This window comes from Sturnira hondurensis, unplaced genomic scaffold (genome assembly GCF_014824575.4).
Source record: "Sturnira hondurensis isolate 20B ecotype Veracruz unplaced genomic scaffold, ASM1482457v3 Scaffold0006799, whole genome shotgun sequence".
In the NCBI taxonomy this organism is placed as follows: domain Eukaryota; kingdom Metazoa; phylum Chordata; class Mammalia; order Chiroptera; family Phyllostomidae; genus Sturnira; species Sturnira hondurensis.
In genome coordinates, this window is record NW_028079430.1 from 731,584 (window position 1) to 748,366 (window position 16,783).

General features: G+C 45.5%; 1 protein-coding gene across 1 annotated transcript in view; it reads right to left on the bottom strand.

Moving 5' to 3' along the window:
* EEIG2 (EEIG family member 2) overlaps positions 1-16,783 on the bottom strand; it is a 51,919-nt gene that overhangs the window by 23,143 nt on the left and 11,993 nt on the right. The window contains exons 2-3 of the mRNA XM_037050440.1: positions 7,127-7,247; positions 658-687 (exon numbers count right to left, since the gene is read on the bottom strand). Of these exons, the coding sequence (XP_036906335.1) occupies positions 658-687; positions 7,127-7,247 (151 nt within the window). The remainder of the gene's footprint in view (positions 1-657; positions 688-7,126; positions 7,248-16,783) is intronic.

Here is a 16,783-nt window from a genome sequence, read left to right on the forward strand (position 1 = left end):
ACATTTACTTGTTTTGCGAGATTAAAAAATCTCAGGGTGAGGAGGGTTTTCTGCTACTTGTAGCAAGGAGCATCCTAACTGACATGGCAACCTGCTAGTTTCAGGGAGCGAGGCAGACGTGAAGGTTGGAACCAGTGCCCTGGGCCTTGGCTCAGATGCTGATCGATGGAGGTACCATCACAGGACTGGAAATGAAAGAGGAGCATGCCAGTTTCTGGTGGTATCACTAATTCCTTCTGGTCAACAAAAACAGTGAACACATCTGTTAGTAACTCCACACAGGTAGCGCAAGTACAAGGAACAGTGGAGATCACGTACATACAGAGTGTAGGAGGGCACAGAGGAGGGGCCTATTCTGCTGGGGGAGGCGGGACTGGAAATACCTCCTGGGAGAATGAGTGAACAGATGCTACTGCTTAGCACAACTGGCGATCACCTTCTAGTTGGCCAACTGAAACTCAAGAACCTCCCCAGACCAGTATTTACGAAGAACATGCCTAACTAACTGTTGAAGCAAACTGTTTCATCTCCAAGTTGCCTTATTTAAAAACACCCTATTTGAACAGCAATTAGAAGAGCAAAGTATTTAATCTTTAAGTTTATGAATAGCAATGAGTGATTACACAACCCTGAAAGAGTTAAAGACCATTTACTTACCTTTGCATAAGCTTTTCCACCTTTTAATTCCTGCCAAAGACAGAAAACACTATTAAGTTATCACAGGATTGTGAGTTTAAAATGAAATATATATCAAATAATTCTAAGTAGACATTTAAATACTGGCAAATATAGATAGTATAATTCTGATGATCTTAAATCCAACTACGTACATGATCCAAATGACCAGAATTGTTATTGAGAATTTAACTTAAATCTGAAAACAACCAATGGTGAGAAGACAAGCTAGTATTTGATCTATTTGCTGAAAAATTGACAAAGGTCTTAGACACATTGCAAGAACCTGAATCTCACCAAAGAAAGGTTAAATTACTTAGTTACGCATGTTAACACACTGTAGAAAGATTTCAGTCAGAGTCAAACCCTAGCTCTGGAGACAACAACTGCTATCAATTTTTAAGAATTGTCCAAAGATTCTCTATGCATATAGACAGACAGATATTCCTCTTTTACTCAAATGATAGCACACTATATATACGTTACTGTTACACTTTTTTATTTTTATATACATATGGCAAGGCTCCCTGTTGTTCAATGTGAACAAGACTGGCAAAAGTGAAAAAGAATAAAAAATAATCTATAGCTACGATTCACTTAAAATATGAAGCTGTATATTAATTTGCCAAATCTCTGGATCTAGGATATCACACATGTGTGTGAATAAGTGTCAAACACTTGGAACTATGCCTAGCACACAATAAACACCATTGGTGTGTGTAATTAGGGCCAAACTCCTCTCTACTCCGGCACTTTAAAGAACGCATTTGCTGGATGGAGCTGGTTTTTATCTTTCTTGCAGAAATGAGATATATAATGTATTACCTACCATTTCCATCTTTAAAGCGGTGAATCTAAAGAAGTTCCGAAGCAACTGATGGCAAAGTCTATTACTCATGACTATCTGCTTCCTCCGCCCCACTGGTGTAAGGCGTGGCCATGTTGCTACGTCTAACCCCCTTATGAATTACCAAATTTTTCTTCTTTATTAGGCTATTGTCATACCCTTTAATAGCACTCTTCATTAAACACAGCAAAAAAAACCCAAACAAAAACAAAAACAAAAAACAAGCACACTAAATGTTTTTCAGATGATCCTTGTCTCTTCTAGCTGATTTTCTTCACTGTCCTCTGCAACCAAACTCCTCAAAAGACTTAACTGAAGATGCTGTATCCCACTCTCGATTCCATCTACTCCAGCTGGCGTCTGTCCTCAGTTTCCTGTTGCCTTAGCTCTTAAGATTGTCCATGACCTCCAATCTTGTGAAAGCTGAAGCCTGTGTCTTCACCTTAATCACAGCAGCACGTGGCGGGCTTGCCCTCCACTTCCTGGCTCACGTCCTTGTCTTCTGACGTCCATGGTGCCCCACTGCCTGGTTCTGCTGCCTCGCTGGCCACTCCTGCCCACTCTCCCCTGCTGGACCTACCCCTGTATTCAACTTCCAGAAAAAGAATGCTGCTCGTACCCCAATTACCCATTCTCCCTCTCTGCATAGTAAACAGAATCCTCTATTTTTTTTTTAAAGATTTTATTTATTTATCTTTAGAGGGGAAAGGAAGGAGAGAAATATCAATGTATGGTTGCTTCTTGTGAGTCCCCCACTGGGAACTGGCCGGCAACCCAGGCATGTGCCCTGACTGGGAATCGAACCGCGATCGTGTGGTTCGCAGGCCCACGATCAATCCACTGAGCTACACCAGCCAGGGCAGAATCCTCTATTTTTAACTGGACATCTGGCTACCCCAAATAATGTGACGACTACATCCTCTCCCTTCCTTTGTGCTGTGGCAGGGTGACTAAGATCAGGCCAAAAGCCTGTGAGAGGTGATGTGGCTGAACGAATTCTTGCCCCTTTCTTGGACCCGCTAACAGTGACGTGGACTGTCTCTGAGTGTCAGAGAGATCCAGGGTTTGGCCTACGGTCATTCTCTACACTGTCTCCCTGGGTGACCCCATTCAAGTCTATGGCCCTAAATTAAAGGGGGGAAAAAGTAATCTGATGACTCTCACATCTCTACCTCTAGTCTAAACTTCTCCCCTGACTTCCAGACTAGGATTTTAAAAAAATATATATATTATTTATTTATTTATTTTTAGAGAGAGGGGACAGGAAGGAGAAAGAGTGGGAGAGAAACATCAATGTGTGGTTGTCTCTCATGTGCCCCCCACTGGGGACCTGGCCCACAACCCAGGCATGTGCCCTGACTGGGAATCGAACCAGTGACCCTTTGCTTCACAGGCCCGTGCTCAATCCACTGAGCGACACCAGCCAGGGCAGACTAGGATTTTTATTAAATGCCTCCTTACCATGTCCACTTGATGTCTCACAGACATGTCAACCTTCGCACGGCCAGAAGAGGACCAGGCTGATCTGATTATTGTCCCTGCAATTGTTCTACTCTGAGTCTTCATCATTTTAATAAATAGCATAATCGTCTACCTGTCCACTCCGGCAGGAAGGGCAAGAGTTACCCTCAGTTCTTCTCCCCCCCCCCCTCATTTGCCACATCCTGGGGTCTACCTTCAAAACACATCCTTAATTCCACCATCTCCACTGTTACAACCCCATGTCAAAACATGCATTCCTCACCTAAACTGTCCCCAACATCCGAGTGGTCTCTTTGCAATTCGCCCTTTAACTGGCAGCAAAAGTGGTCTTAGAAGGCCATGTCTCTCCTTATTAAAATCTTCAAATGGGTTCCAATTATAGTTAGAGTAAGTCGAAACTCCTCACCGTGGTCTGTGGGGCCCGACCTGATCTAGTGCCTCCAACGTCATCACCAGCAACGTGCCCTTTCCATGTGTTCCAGGCTGGGCTGGTCTTGTCTTCCATACATGCCAGCTTGGCTGTTTATCCTAAGGGGGGTTCACAGTGCTTCTGAATCTGTGGCTGATATTTTTCATCAGTTTAGAAGATTTTCAGCCACGACCTCTCTCCTCTTCTTTTCTCCAATCACATATATGTTAGACCTTTCCCCTAGTTCCTAAATCTTACACTCTTTTCTGTGTATCCCACCCCTTTTCTTTCTGTGATTTACTCTGGATGTTTTCTTCAGTCTCACTTCCCAGTTTACCAACGCTGTTTTTGAGTTGTGGTAAACCTGCTGTGAAATCAACCTGTTGAGATTTAGTTTCATTTATTTAGCTTTACATTTTCGTTATTTTTTTCAGTTCTAGAATTCAATTTGCTTCTTTTTAAATAGTTCCTAGTTCTCTAATGAAAGTCCCCATATTGTTTACTAATTATGTTTATTGTAAAAGTTTGTCTCTGGTCTTCCAATATCCTTGGATCTCTTTTATTATTATTTTCTTTTTTGTTGTTCTTGAAAGTTTTTTGAGCATCAAGCCTTAATTGAGTTAAAAATCAGTTCTTTGAAGTCTGGGCTTTAAAAGCTGTCCCTTCACTTACCTCCTTTGCACAAATGCTCTTTGCTTGCCTGCAGTTCCCTGGAGTGAGGGACACAGCATGGACTCTGCCCTCTGGTGCCGTCTCCCTAGTTTCTTCTTTTGATTTTTGGTCATGCCGCCATGTCTCTGGGTATGCTCGGTAATTTCTGTGCATGAAAACTTGAAGAAGTAATTTGAGGTTTAGAGTACATTTGCACCCTGACTGGTGTGGCTCAGTGCACTGGGTGTTGTCCTGTAAACCGAGAGGTGGCCGGTTTGATTCCTGGTCAGGGCACATGCCTGGGTTGCAGGCCAGGTCCTCAGTTGGGGGCGTGCAAGAGGCAACCAATCCATGTTTCTCTCACATAGTGATGTTTTTCCCTCTCCCTGTTTCTCCCTTCCTTCCTGTCTCTCTAAAAAAATTAATAAATGAAATCTTTAAAAAATACATACACTTGTTTCTGGTAAGGAGCTAAAATAGAGGCAGATCACCTTCATCCACTGAGCTGACTGCAGCTGAGTTTGTCTTTATAACGGCCAATGACACCCCCTATATTCCTCCTTCTAGGCTGAAACTCTGAGAGTCCCAGTGCAAAGTGTGGGGTATTTTCCACGGGTCCTGGGCTCCAGTTCTTGTCCCTTCAGATGTGTAAAACGGCTGCACTCCCGGTTCAGCTTCTTCCCTTCTCTGTCATTGCTTTTGGCTCAGCTCCTTAACCATTGTGTGCACATCAGCACGTGCTTCGCTGGTAAAAGCAATGCTGACTGTCAGGCTCCATTCTTTCCGCTCCTGTTGCCTACGATCCTAAGTCCTTACCTGGGGCAACTTCTGATGCCTTCCAGCAGCTATTTTTTTTTTTAAATATTTTTTTAATTTAATTATTGTTCAAGTACAGTTTTCCGTCCCCCACTCCCATCCCAGCCCACCCCCCGTGCTCCCCACCTCCCTCCCATTTTCACCCCCCTTAGTTGTTCTCCATGTATCCTTTATACTAGTTTCTGTGAATCCTTCCCCTTTTCCCCTGAAATTCTCTCCCCCCTCCCCTCTGGTCCCTGTCAGCCTGTTCTGAATTTCAGTGTCTTTGGTCATATTTTCCTTGCTTGTTTGTTTTGTTGTTTAGCTTCCTGTTAAAGGTGGAATCATATGGTATTTGTCTTTCACTGCCTGGCTTCTTTCACTCAGCATAATGCTTTCCAGTTCCATCCATGCCGTTGCAAAGGGTAGTAGCTCCTTTCTTTCTTTCTGCTGCATAGAATTCCATTGTGTGTATGTACCATAGTTTTTTTTTTGTTTGTTTGTTTTTTTCCCGTCCCACCCCCCATCCTCCCCCCTCCCTCCCATTTCCACCCTTCTCAGTTGTTGTCCATGTATCCTTTATATAGGTTCCTCTAAATCCCTCCCTTATTTCCCCTGAAATTCCCTCCCCTCTCCCCTCTGGTCACTGTCAGCCTGTTCTCTATTTCAGTGTCTTTGGTTATATTTTGCTTGCTTGTTTGCTTTGTTGTTTAGCTTCCTGTTAGAGGTGAGATCATATGGTATTTGTCCTTCAACACCTGGCTTATTTCACTCAGCATAATGCTTTCCAGTTCCATCCATGTTGTTGCAAAAGGTAGGAGCTCCTTCTTTCTTTCTCCAGCAGCTATTTTTAACACCTCGTCTCGCTTTTCTCGTTGTTCTCAGAGGGAGGGGTGATCTGGAACAAGCTAGTCCATTAACTTAAGAGGTATAAATCCCCAGGTTTATTACAACCTTTGGGGCCAGTTGTGACCTAAATTGTAGGGCTCTCACCCAGAAAAGATACACTGAGATCCTAACACCCAGGACCTCAGCATGCGACCCTCTTCGGAAATAGAGTCTTTGAAGAGTAATCTAGTCAGAATGAGGTTCTAATGCAACACGACTAGTGTCCTTATTAAAAGAGGAGACATTCTAATAAAGTCACAGACACACACGAGGGCAGAGGACGTGAGGACACAAAGGGAGGAGACAGCCCTGGAACTGGAGAGACGAAGCTACAAGCCAGGGGATGCCTGCGGGGAGAGGGCGAGAAGGAGTTTCTTCCCCAGCGCCTCTGAGCACGGCCCCGCCCACCTCGACTTTCACTTCTGGGCCCCAGGACTGTAAAACGATGCATTTGGGTGGCTTTGTTTTTCCGTTATTTATTTATTTTTTAATTTTAATTTTCATTGAGTTTATTGGGGTGGCGTTGGTGAATGAACTTATACAGGTTCCAATGCAGGGGGCGACTCTACGACACATTGTCTGCATACGGCACTGTGTGCACGGCGTCGCTTTAACCCGCCTGCTTTGTGGTGCTTCTTCACAGCGGCTCCAGGAAGCTGACACCGGGAATCTGACCTCGGAGGTCTGGGATGGTCAATTTTACGTGTCGGCCTGACCTGACGTTTTAAAGCCAGTAGTTTAATTCGCTAGTAGTGGTGATGCACAGATTCTTCTTTTTCACACACAAAAACGGTACGATTGCATACTTATATATGATTAAGTTGAACTATCCATGGTTGCCATTTTTGTAGATTATTGGTAATATGCCTCGACTTGACACATGGAAAGAAAACATATATGCAAAAAAAAGAGAGAGAATATGAACTTGGAATTAGAAAAACTTGAGCGTGAGTCCCTACTTTGCCACTTATCAGCTATGTGATTTTGGGCAAGTGACCACCACTCTGAGCCCGAGTTTCCCTGAAAACGGAAAAAAAGCACCCCTACTTTCGGGGCTGTCATTAGACATCATACATGTGAGGTTCCTAAAATAATGTCCAACAAAGAGGAAGTTCATGCCGAGCAGGATGCAGACACACAACCCCCAAAATAACACAAACAGGGTGAACACTCATGTGCACCACGGCAGTGAGACAAGGTTCTCAAATATCTTAATTTATAACCTCAGATTCTCCACCGTATTTGTTAAACGCGTCTGAATTTTTGCTGTGGCTGTGAAGCAGAGTTGCCTGTAACAGTTCCGAGGAGGAAGTGGAGCTAAATAAAGAGCATCCGTGACTAGGGGACTAATTATGGCTCGCGACAGGCTATTTCCGTACCTTGCGCACAGACACCCGGTAGACACAAGGGTCCAGGATGCCCGTGGCCGCGCTGGCGCTCATTTTGCACATGAACGAGAACTTCTTCCTCCAGTGAACACAGTTGGCTTGCACCACCTCCCTGAGGGGGCGAGAAAAAGAACCGGTTAACGACCTCTTACTGACGACATGATGAAAAAGCACACACACGCTTTCACCCAAGCCTACGGCGCAGAAGGGATCTACTGAAAGCCAGTATTCAGCCCTGGCTGGTGGGGCTCAGTGGGAACCCCAAGCATGTGTGTGGCATGGACACGGATGTTTGGATACACACAGACACATGCACGGGAGCTGAGGACAGATCTTCTGTCACGGACTTCACACAGTAACTTTAGCTATTTTATTGCATTTTCCACTAGGAAGCTTTAGATGACTTCACAAATTAGGATGGGAGGAGAATGGGTACGTGTCCTGAGGAGCGTTTCCCTTGAAATCCAGCAGAGGGGTGACTTCTTTGCAGGGTCACAACACAGGCAGAATGGAAGTCACTGGGCCAAGGATGGACCGGGAGGCACAGCGTGTGACGGGCAGCGGAGGCGTCCCCAGGGAGGCGAGCAAAAACTCCCTGGCACACTCAGGAGTAAACAAACTCTTTAGAAATTGGTGAATAATAATGGCAATCACAAAGGAAAAAAATAAGCCAGAATTTTAAAAAGATTTTACTTATTTACTTTTAGAGAGAGGGGAAGGGAAGGAGAAAGAGAGAGAAACATCAATGTATGCTTGCCTCTTGTGCACCTCCCCCCCCCCCCTTACTGGGCATCTGGCCTGCAACCCAGGCATGTGCTCTGACTGAGAATCAAAAGCCAAATTTTTTTAAATCGTTGCTTCTCTTTCAACCTCCCTTGGCCTCCAGACCCAAGGGTGGCCTCAGCCAGGGCCTCTGTGGCTGGGACACCAGCGGGCTTGGGGGGCCTTTCAGGAGCAGGCTGAGCTTCAAGGCACTCAGTTGTCCCCGTCACTCAGACCACTGATGTGAGATTGGGAATCAAAGACAACATTACAATTTTTCCTAAAAAGTACAAAGGAACTTCTAGTTAAAGATGGCAGGACAAGGGCTTCCTCCCCAAAACATTCTGTTTAATTTTTAGGGCATGATTTCGCCAGGACAGAGAGAACCAGAGGGAAGACAAAAATAAGCAGCCAGGGATGGACAAGGGAGAACTGATGGAGCACCCACAGGGCGGTGGAGCCTGACCGCAGTGGAAGACAAGGGCAGGGTCTCCAGGTGGAATGAAGGGAGGCCAAAGGGCAGAAGCAACAGCTGAACACTGTCATGGAAACAACTCCCAGATCCTCTCCCTGACCCTTCGGGGAGACTGGGCCTGCTCCTCCTGAGAGTAAAGCAGAGGGACCTTGTAGGACCTGACCAGGGGGGATGGAGCTAGGGGAGGAAGAGGTGGAGCTAGTGAGGAAGGGGGTGGAGCTAGGGGAGGAAGGGGGTGGAGGATGCAGGAGGACTTACTCAGCCCTGAGACCTCCAACCTTCTTCCCCTACCTGGATTCCTCAGAATACTTTCTTCATGATGTGGGAAGAACGTTCCCTGGGGCGTCCGCCCCGCCCCCCAAAGAAAAGACCTAAGGAGAAGGGTGTTAAGGGTTCCCAGAGAAATGGCTCAACCAGCTCAATCTGCAGTGAAAACCTGAGACAGAAACATTCTCCACACGGGCAGAGCTTCTAAGGAACTTTCAGTGCCTTGTAATTACAAAGGAAGAAAGGCTCTTAACACGAAAGACAGACTGAGACAAACAGCGAAAGGCGTCTGTAACAACACGGAGTCTCTGCCAGGAGAAGAAGAGAGACTCAGGGAGGCAGAAACGGCTGTTTCATTTAACAGAAGGGAGGAAACAGTAAACACGATAGTAGACATCAATCAAATAGAGAACAGAAAAACAAAAGGAAAAAAACCCCCAACAAACCCTGAGCTAGACTAAGACAAAGAGAAGACAAAATTCACAAATGAAAGAGGAGACATTGCAATGAATGCCTCAGAAATAAAGAGAACTTTAAGGGACTATTATGAACGATTGTATGCCAACAAATTAAACAAGCTAGAAAAAAATCAATAAATTCCTAGAAACATACGACTGACCAAAAGGGAATCTAAAGTAGTCAAACTCACAGAAGCACAGGGTAGGCTGGGTATGGCCAAGGGCTGGGAAGTGGGAGAAGTGGGGGATGGTGTGGATCCGAGGGCACAAAATTCAGTTACGCAAGATGAGCCAGTTCTGGAGGTCTAAGGTGCTGCATGGTGAACTTAGTTAACAACAGTGGATTGTACACTTGAAATTTGCTCAGAGAGTGGATCTTAAGTGTTCTAGGGAAAACTATGTGAGGTGATGGATGTTTGTTTTCTTTTTAAAGATTTTATTTATTTATTTTTTTAGAGAAGGGAAGAGAGGGAAAGAGGGAGAGAAACATCAATGTGTGGTTGCCTCTCATGCGCCCCCTACTGGGGACCTGGCCTGCAACCCAAGCATGTACCCTGACTGGGACTCAAACTGGTGACCCTCTGGTTTGCAGGCCTGTGCTCAATCCACTGAGCCACACCAGCCAGGGTGTGATGGATGTTAATCAGCTGGATTGTGGTGGTCATTTCACAATGACTACATGTATATCAAAACATCCAGTTATACACTTTAAATATAGACAATTAATTTGCCAATTATTCCTCAGTAGAGCTAAAAATAGAAAATTAATGTATCGATAAAATGCTCTGGAACCTTTGTGCATATTTTTCATAACCTGCACAGCCCCGCCCAATGAAGGCCCAAGGAAGCTCAGATCCAGCTGGGGGTTACGACACTGTGCAGACGCACCGATGCTGAGTGCCTCCTAGGTAGGGGCCTGGCACGCACGCAGGGCTCCGGAGTGGGTTCCTACGTGAGAGTGAGAAAGTCTAGCGAGCCAAGGGATCAGGTGGGAACGAATGGGGGCTATGGATCGTGTCCCCTTATTAACTTACAATGCCACACACGGAAGGATCCTCACTGGGGATGATGAAGGCAGACAGTAAGAGCCCAGCAAACGCCCTGGACAGTACATTGCCAAAGACAGCCAACCCTCAATAAAACTTGTTACCGAATGCAGAAGTGCCATGCATGGGCTGCGTATGAACAGTCCCAGCTACCGAGTCTTGCCTGTTACTTCACCCCCACCCCCACCCTCATTCCGCCCTTCAACAGACCTTCTCTGAAGTGTGGCAACAGCCCCCTAAATGGTCCTCGAGCAAACCTACCTTCCTCACTGTGCCGGAGAGCTCCTTCTAAACGACGAACCTGAATGTCACTTCTCCGTGTGAAATCCTGCACTGCTTCCCTGCATCTGGGAGGATGGGGTCCCAGCTCCTTCCCGACGAGGCCCCTGCTCAGCCTCCCGTCCTGAGCCCTCCTGTCTCATACTGCTGGTCACCCCTCCCTGACGTCACACTAGTTCTCACCTGTACACCTTTGTTCACGTTCTCTTTCCCCTGTACACCCTCTACTCTCCCTTTCAACTTCCCTCATTCACCAGTTTAACTTGAACTCCTTTCCTTTCATCATCCTCTCCCCTAGGGATCCTTCCCGACTCGGCCTGCAGTGGAAAGCCTGGTGCCCTATGTGGCACGGCTGCCTTGGCTTCCCCGAGGAGCTCGGGGTCTGCCAGTCCCTGTCTTAGAACTCTGTCCCCAGGGAAGGGCTGGCAAGAACTGGCCGACTTGGCTTCCTCTGTCACTCTGCAAGTCCTCGTCCCCCAGGACGAGGTCCGAATTTCCTTTTCCCTGCCTTGTCTGTGGCAGATTCTCCTATGGTTCCATACCTACAGAAGTGGGCAAAAAAGCAGGTTCATAGTCGTTCATATGGAACATGATATAATAATTAATAAATAATACAAGAATAAACTGTTTTATGTATTCATAACTGGAAACCTGCTNCGACTCGGCCTGCAGTGGAAAGCCTGGTGCCCTATGTGGCACGGCTGCCTTGGCTTCCCCGAGGAGCTCGGGGTCTGCCAGTCCCTGTCTTAGAACTCTGTCCCCAGGGAAGGGCTGGCAAGAACTGGCTGACTTGGCTTCCTCTGTCACTCTGCAAGTCCTCGTCCCCCAGGACGAGGTCTGAATTTCCTTTTCCCTGCCTTGTCTGTGGCAGATTCTCCTATGGTTCCATACCTACAGAAGTGGGCAAAAAAGCAGGTTTACAGTCGTTCATATGGAACATGATATAATAATTAATAAATAATACAAGAATAAACTGTTTTATGTATTCATAACTGGAAACCTGCTTTCGCTCACCCCTATATATTTCAAATAAAATACTGTACAATGCACAATAATGTAAATGAATTTTAAAAATTTATCCGCTTAAATAATTGTTGACGATGGCCTTCAGAAATAGAAACAAGTAGTAACAGACATGTTAATTTAAATAATCTTTTAGGTTTTGTAGTATCAAAATAATAGCCCTGGAGTCTTCAACAATTTCAGTAAATAAAAAATATTTCTGTGCCTATGGCAATGACTCAGAAATTTTTTGCGATAAGAAAATCTTCAGTGCGTACACCCTCCCCCACACACAGCTGTTAGAAGGCTGTCCAAACTACACGCACAAATAAAAAAAAGTGGCAAAGTTAGTTTGTGACAATTTGTTATACTGACAGGTTACCATGGAAACAAACAGACTACTTGGCAACTGAGACAAAAGCCACATCAGTAAATGCTTTCCATTATATGAGTCATCAATTTCCTATGAGTTTTACACAGTTGCTTAACCACTTGCAAGAAAGAAAGCAACACAATATGACTTGTGTGGATTCTGTGGAGAGCCAAGTATTCCCAAGACAAAGTCATCAAGAAGCTGACTGTGAACTACACAAGCAGAGGATTAAAAAGACGATAAAGGCTGCTATGGCTGTTTGTGCCTCAAAAGAATGTAAACGTTCTTTAAAAAATGAAATATAAAATGCAATACAAATTGTGGATCTATTTTTGTGACTACTTAGTTACTGTACTAGTAAACTGCATTACTTAATATTCTGAGAATAACCTACATATGTATACTCGAGGCACATATTTAAAATTATGCCATGTCTTGGTAATTCGAAGTATTTTTAAGTTTTCAGAAATGGTGATACAGCCCTGGCTGGTGTGGCTCAGTGGACTGAGTGTTGGTCTGTGAACCAAGGGGTTGCCGGTTTGATTCCCAGTCAGGGCACATACCAGGGTTGCAGGTCATGATCCCGGTTGGGGACACACGAGAGGCAACCACACATTGATGTTTCTCTCCCTTTCTTTCTCCCTCCCTTCCCCACCCTAAAAATAAGTAAATAAAATCTTAAAAAAAAAAAAGAAAAGAAATGGTGATACAAACCCCACCCCCAAAACAAAAAACTGTTGTCAGGAATGTAAGCTGTTTTGCCAGGCAATATTATTGCCGGGAGTTAGGAGCCTGTACCCAGATCCAATCTGTTGGGGTTCAAATCCCACCTCCGCCACTTGGCAGCCATCACACCACACACATTCGCTAACCTCCCTGAACTTCTGTTCCCTCCTCTGTAAAACAGGGATGGTAATGGTGTCCACATGTCATGGGAATTTTGGAAAATCAAGTGAATTATTACACACGGTGTTTGGAACCGCAGCCTGGCTGACGGCGGAGCTCAATAATAAATGTTTCAAGCTGTCATTATCAAGGATCTAAGCAGTTCTAAGTCCACTTACATTTGTCCTCCAGAGAGAAACAATGGTTAAATCACAAGTAGGAAGTTTTCTTCAACATTAATTCATTTTATGAAGGATATAGATCCCTGAAAATAAGCCTTTGGGCGGAGGCAAAAAGAAATATTTTACGACTCTGGGAATACATAGGATCTCTAACGTGGTGGCTTTTAATCGCAATGCTAAGGATGAGAGAACCTCACAGCTGAGAGGCACTGCTGGCCGGAGGATCTGCCTGCCCAGCACTTTCAGTGGGAAACGTCTGAACCCAAGAAGAGTGTCTTTCGCTCAGGCGTTCTGCGGGTGGTGTCGGACAGTGAGGGAGATGACAACCCAGCTTCGGGCATTTTGAGGTTGAGGAGCCTGAGGGCCCCTCCCTGGGAAGGTCCAGTAGGTGGACAGGTAGAGACCCAAACTCAAAGGGGAGGACTGGGCTGTCGATGCAAGTGAAAGCCCTCAGCTTGGAAGACTGGTCAGGGAGGCCATGGGAACGAGGAGGCCCTTTGGGGGGCAGCACAGGAGGAGGGGACAGCTGCGTCTGGATCTAAGGGGACCTGGCAGGTCTAGGAGAGGACAGGAGGCAGGCAAAGGGGACTAAAGGTCAAGGGAGAGAGAAGCAAAGGACACAATGTTATCTCAGAAACCAAACCAAGGGGAAGGACCTTGGAGGGATTGCTCAACAATAATGGGCCAGACGTGGGGTAAGATAAAGGCTAGGAAGAAGCAACAATGAAGTCACTGATAATGTTGGTGGAAAGGTGGGGGTGGAAGGCAGATAGCTATGGGAGGTGAAACAGGAACACAAACAATCGGTGTCAAATACTTTGGTGATAAAATGGAGAAAATGGGGGACGGGCAGCGAGGTGGGAACCTGCGGTTGAGGGAGAATTTCATTGTCACACCCAAGAGACTTGGTTCGTGCTTTAGTGCTGGCAGGAGAGAACCAGTCAGGGGAAAGGGCCAAAGATGGACAGGGTGTGAATGCACGATGGCGCCAGAGGGGACCGCCCCTGAGAATGTCAGAGGGGACTGCATCCGTTCGGGCCATGGTGGCAGTGGTGGGGTGGCGGGTGTGTGTGTGTGCGTGTGTCTGTGTGGTGGGGAACATCCTTGGACAGGATGAGGAGGGGAAGAGAAAAGGACAAGTTCTCACGCAGGCAGGTTTGCCCACAGGCCACCAGTGGCTGCTCGGAGCCACGCTGATGAGAAATTTCATACACAAAACACAGCGCTACCGGGTGAGTACGCAGGGGGGTCCTCAGAACACACGCTTGCTCGCGATGCCCNGTGTGTGTGTGCGTGTGTCTGTGTGGTGGGGAACATCCTTGGACAGGATGAGGAGGGGAAGAGAAAAGGACAAGTTCTCACGCAGGCAGGTTTGCCCACAGGCCACCGGTGGCTGCTCGGAGCCACGCTGATGAGAAATTTCATACACAAAACACAGCGCTACCGGGTGAGTACGCAGGGGGGTCCTCAGAACACACGCTTGCTCGCGATGCCCTGTGTACACGTCCAGAAATCCTTGGTCGTCTCACGCAGGAGAGACTGCCACTCAGTGACTGGCAGGCGTCCTAATAAAAACTTTCATTTACAAAGGTACGCAAACTTCTGTCCATGTTTACAGTATGCCAGACTTGTTCATGGTTTCTGTGAGCACACATGTTCCCACTAAAAACGGGACTTTAGATTCACCCAATGACGTATGCATTCTTTAAGCTCCCTCATGGCTAGTCATAGATCATTCCTTCTATATGCTTTTAGATCGCACTTCCAAACATTGTATAAACGACTGAAACAGTATTAAAAAGGGAGACCGGCACCCACGTCATCTGTCAGTTAACAGACAGCTTCTACCCACAACTTTTCAGCTTAATGGCCGTGAAAGGAAATGAGGAGGGTGTGATGGAAAGAGTAAAGGCTAGAGAACCACGATGTCTCTGTGACAAACTGTACAAGTGACTTCGGACAAGTTGTTTCACCTGCTGGGGCTTCCAGTTCCTTCGTCTAGAAACGGAAGTGTCGAACTACATGCTACGTAGCCTAAAAACTTCAGGATTCCGTGTGTCAAAATGAGTATTTTTGACAAAAAAACATTTTTTCATCCTAGAGAATGAATTTGTGTTGCTCTAACTATTCACGGTCGACGAAGCATCACTTCCCTGATTCCTAAAAAGGACCCTACCGATGAAGAAGACACAATAAAAAAGGAAGTAACAGAAAAACCCTCATCAAAGAAAAGACCGCTTACTAAAAATTTAAGAATACACAGTACAGCATACAGTCTAGGAAAATTAAAACTACACAAAACTTCCCGATTTCAATATGGCAAAAAAATCCTCCAAGCACATAGGAAATTAAAACCAGGTTATATGCTTAGGCATGAAAATATGTTCTCCAGAACTCTTAGAAACCCAGGGACAAGGGACTAACTGTACAGGTCTCAGAGGCTGACATTCATTTGCACTCTCAGCTGGTACTAATTTCCTGCTTCTCAAATTAGGAAATGCCAAGTACTCGTATTGCAGTTATTAACTACCGAGCTCCTGGTTCCTTCACGAAGGCTTACACCCTATTACTGTAACGAGTTTCCTGTTCTCGGCCGCACACGATTACAAATGCACACCATCTTCATGACTAACTTAATCATTGAGTTCTACTTTCCCTTCACTGGTAGAAATTATAAAGGTAACTTACGGTTGCTTATAAAAGGTTCTTTCCTGATGGGCCTACAAGCAAAACGTTGGAACCAAGGCCCTTATTTTGCGAGGAGTAGGAACAAACCTTTCCTAACTACCTTCTGGAGCTGCACCATCTGAAACTCTCCTGCACAGAGCAAACAGTGCTGCCCACGGGGCAGTCCAAGGAACATACTCATCTGGGTTTTCTGGAAGCCATCCCCTTAGGAACGACCAAAAAAAAAATGGGAAGACCTTCCTACCCAGGATGGCATACAGAGGGGACACTTTTAAAAACACAGTACCTTAGAAGCTCCCAGATTGGCCCCAAAAGGTAACGATGGGAAGTAAAATGTTAATAACTTCGTACGCAGACACCAGCACTAGAGAATTCCCAGAAATCGCTGTTGAAATGTGGCTGCTGTCTGCAAACAGGAAAGATACGAAATTTTGACTAGAAAGACAATGTCACTAAATGAGTTCATTCGAATGCTATGCTACTGATGACTCACTAAAACGAAATGAAGCAAACATGTAAAGTCCAAAGTCAGTATTACGGGTAGTTCCTCATTTCATCAAGTTACAACAAACCTTGGTGGAAGCTAGTTTCTAAATCCCAATGCTGGGAAATACTATTCTCTTAGGAAAAGCCTGAGAATTTCTTCTGGAAAAAGTAAACAGGATCCAGGGCAGAAATTTTATTTTTCTTGAAGACAACAGAAAGACAGACTTTTGATTGTAGGTTTGTTTTTAGTATTGTATCCCTATTTTATCTTACACTACTCCTTTGCCCCAAACTATAGTCATGTTCAAGTCTCTCCCTTAAAAATAAATATGTAAATTAAAATGGTTGTTGTTTGTTCCTGCTTCCCCTCTCTTACCGAATTCTACTTTTCTCCTTTGCTTTGTTTTAGCAAATGTTCCAAACTGAAGACAACTCTACTCAAGGTTTCTGCTGCTTCCCCTGCTCACTCCCTAACTGGGGCCTGGCTTCTGCTCCTGGAAGCTCCTCCCTCAAGCTCCCCACTGGACAGCCACTTGGGGAAGAAGACACTGCGCCTCTACCTTCCACCACACAAAAACTCAACTTAGACCAGATTAAAGTTTTCAAGGTGAGCACTGAAACCAGGACACTTCTGGAAAGAAACACAGGCCCTTTGCTGGCCGTCTTGGTAATGGATTTTTTTGGGTGGGAGGGGGGGTTTGACACCAAAAGCAAAGGCAAGAAAAGAAAAAATAAACAAGTGGGA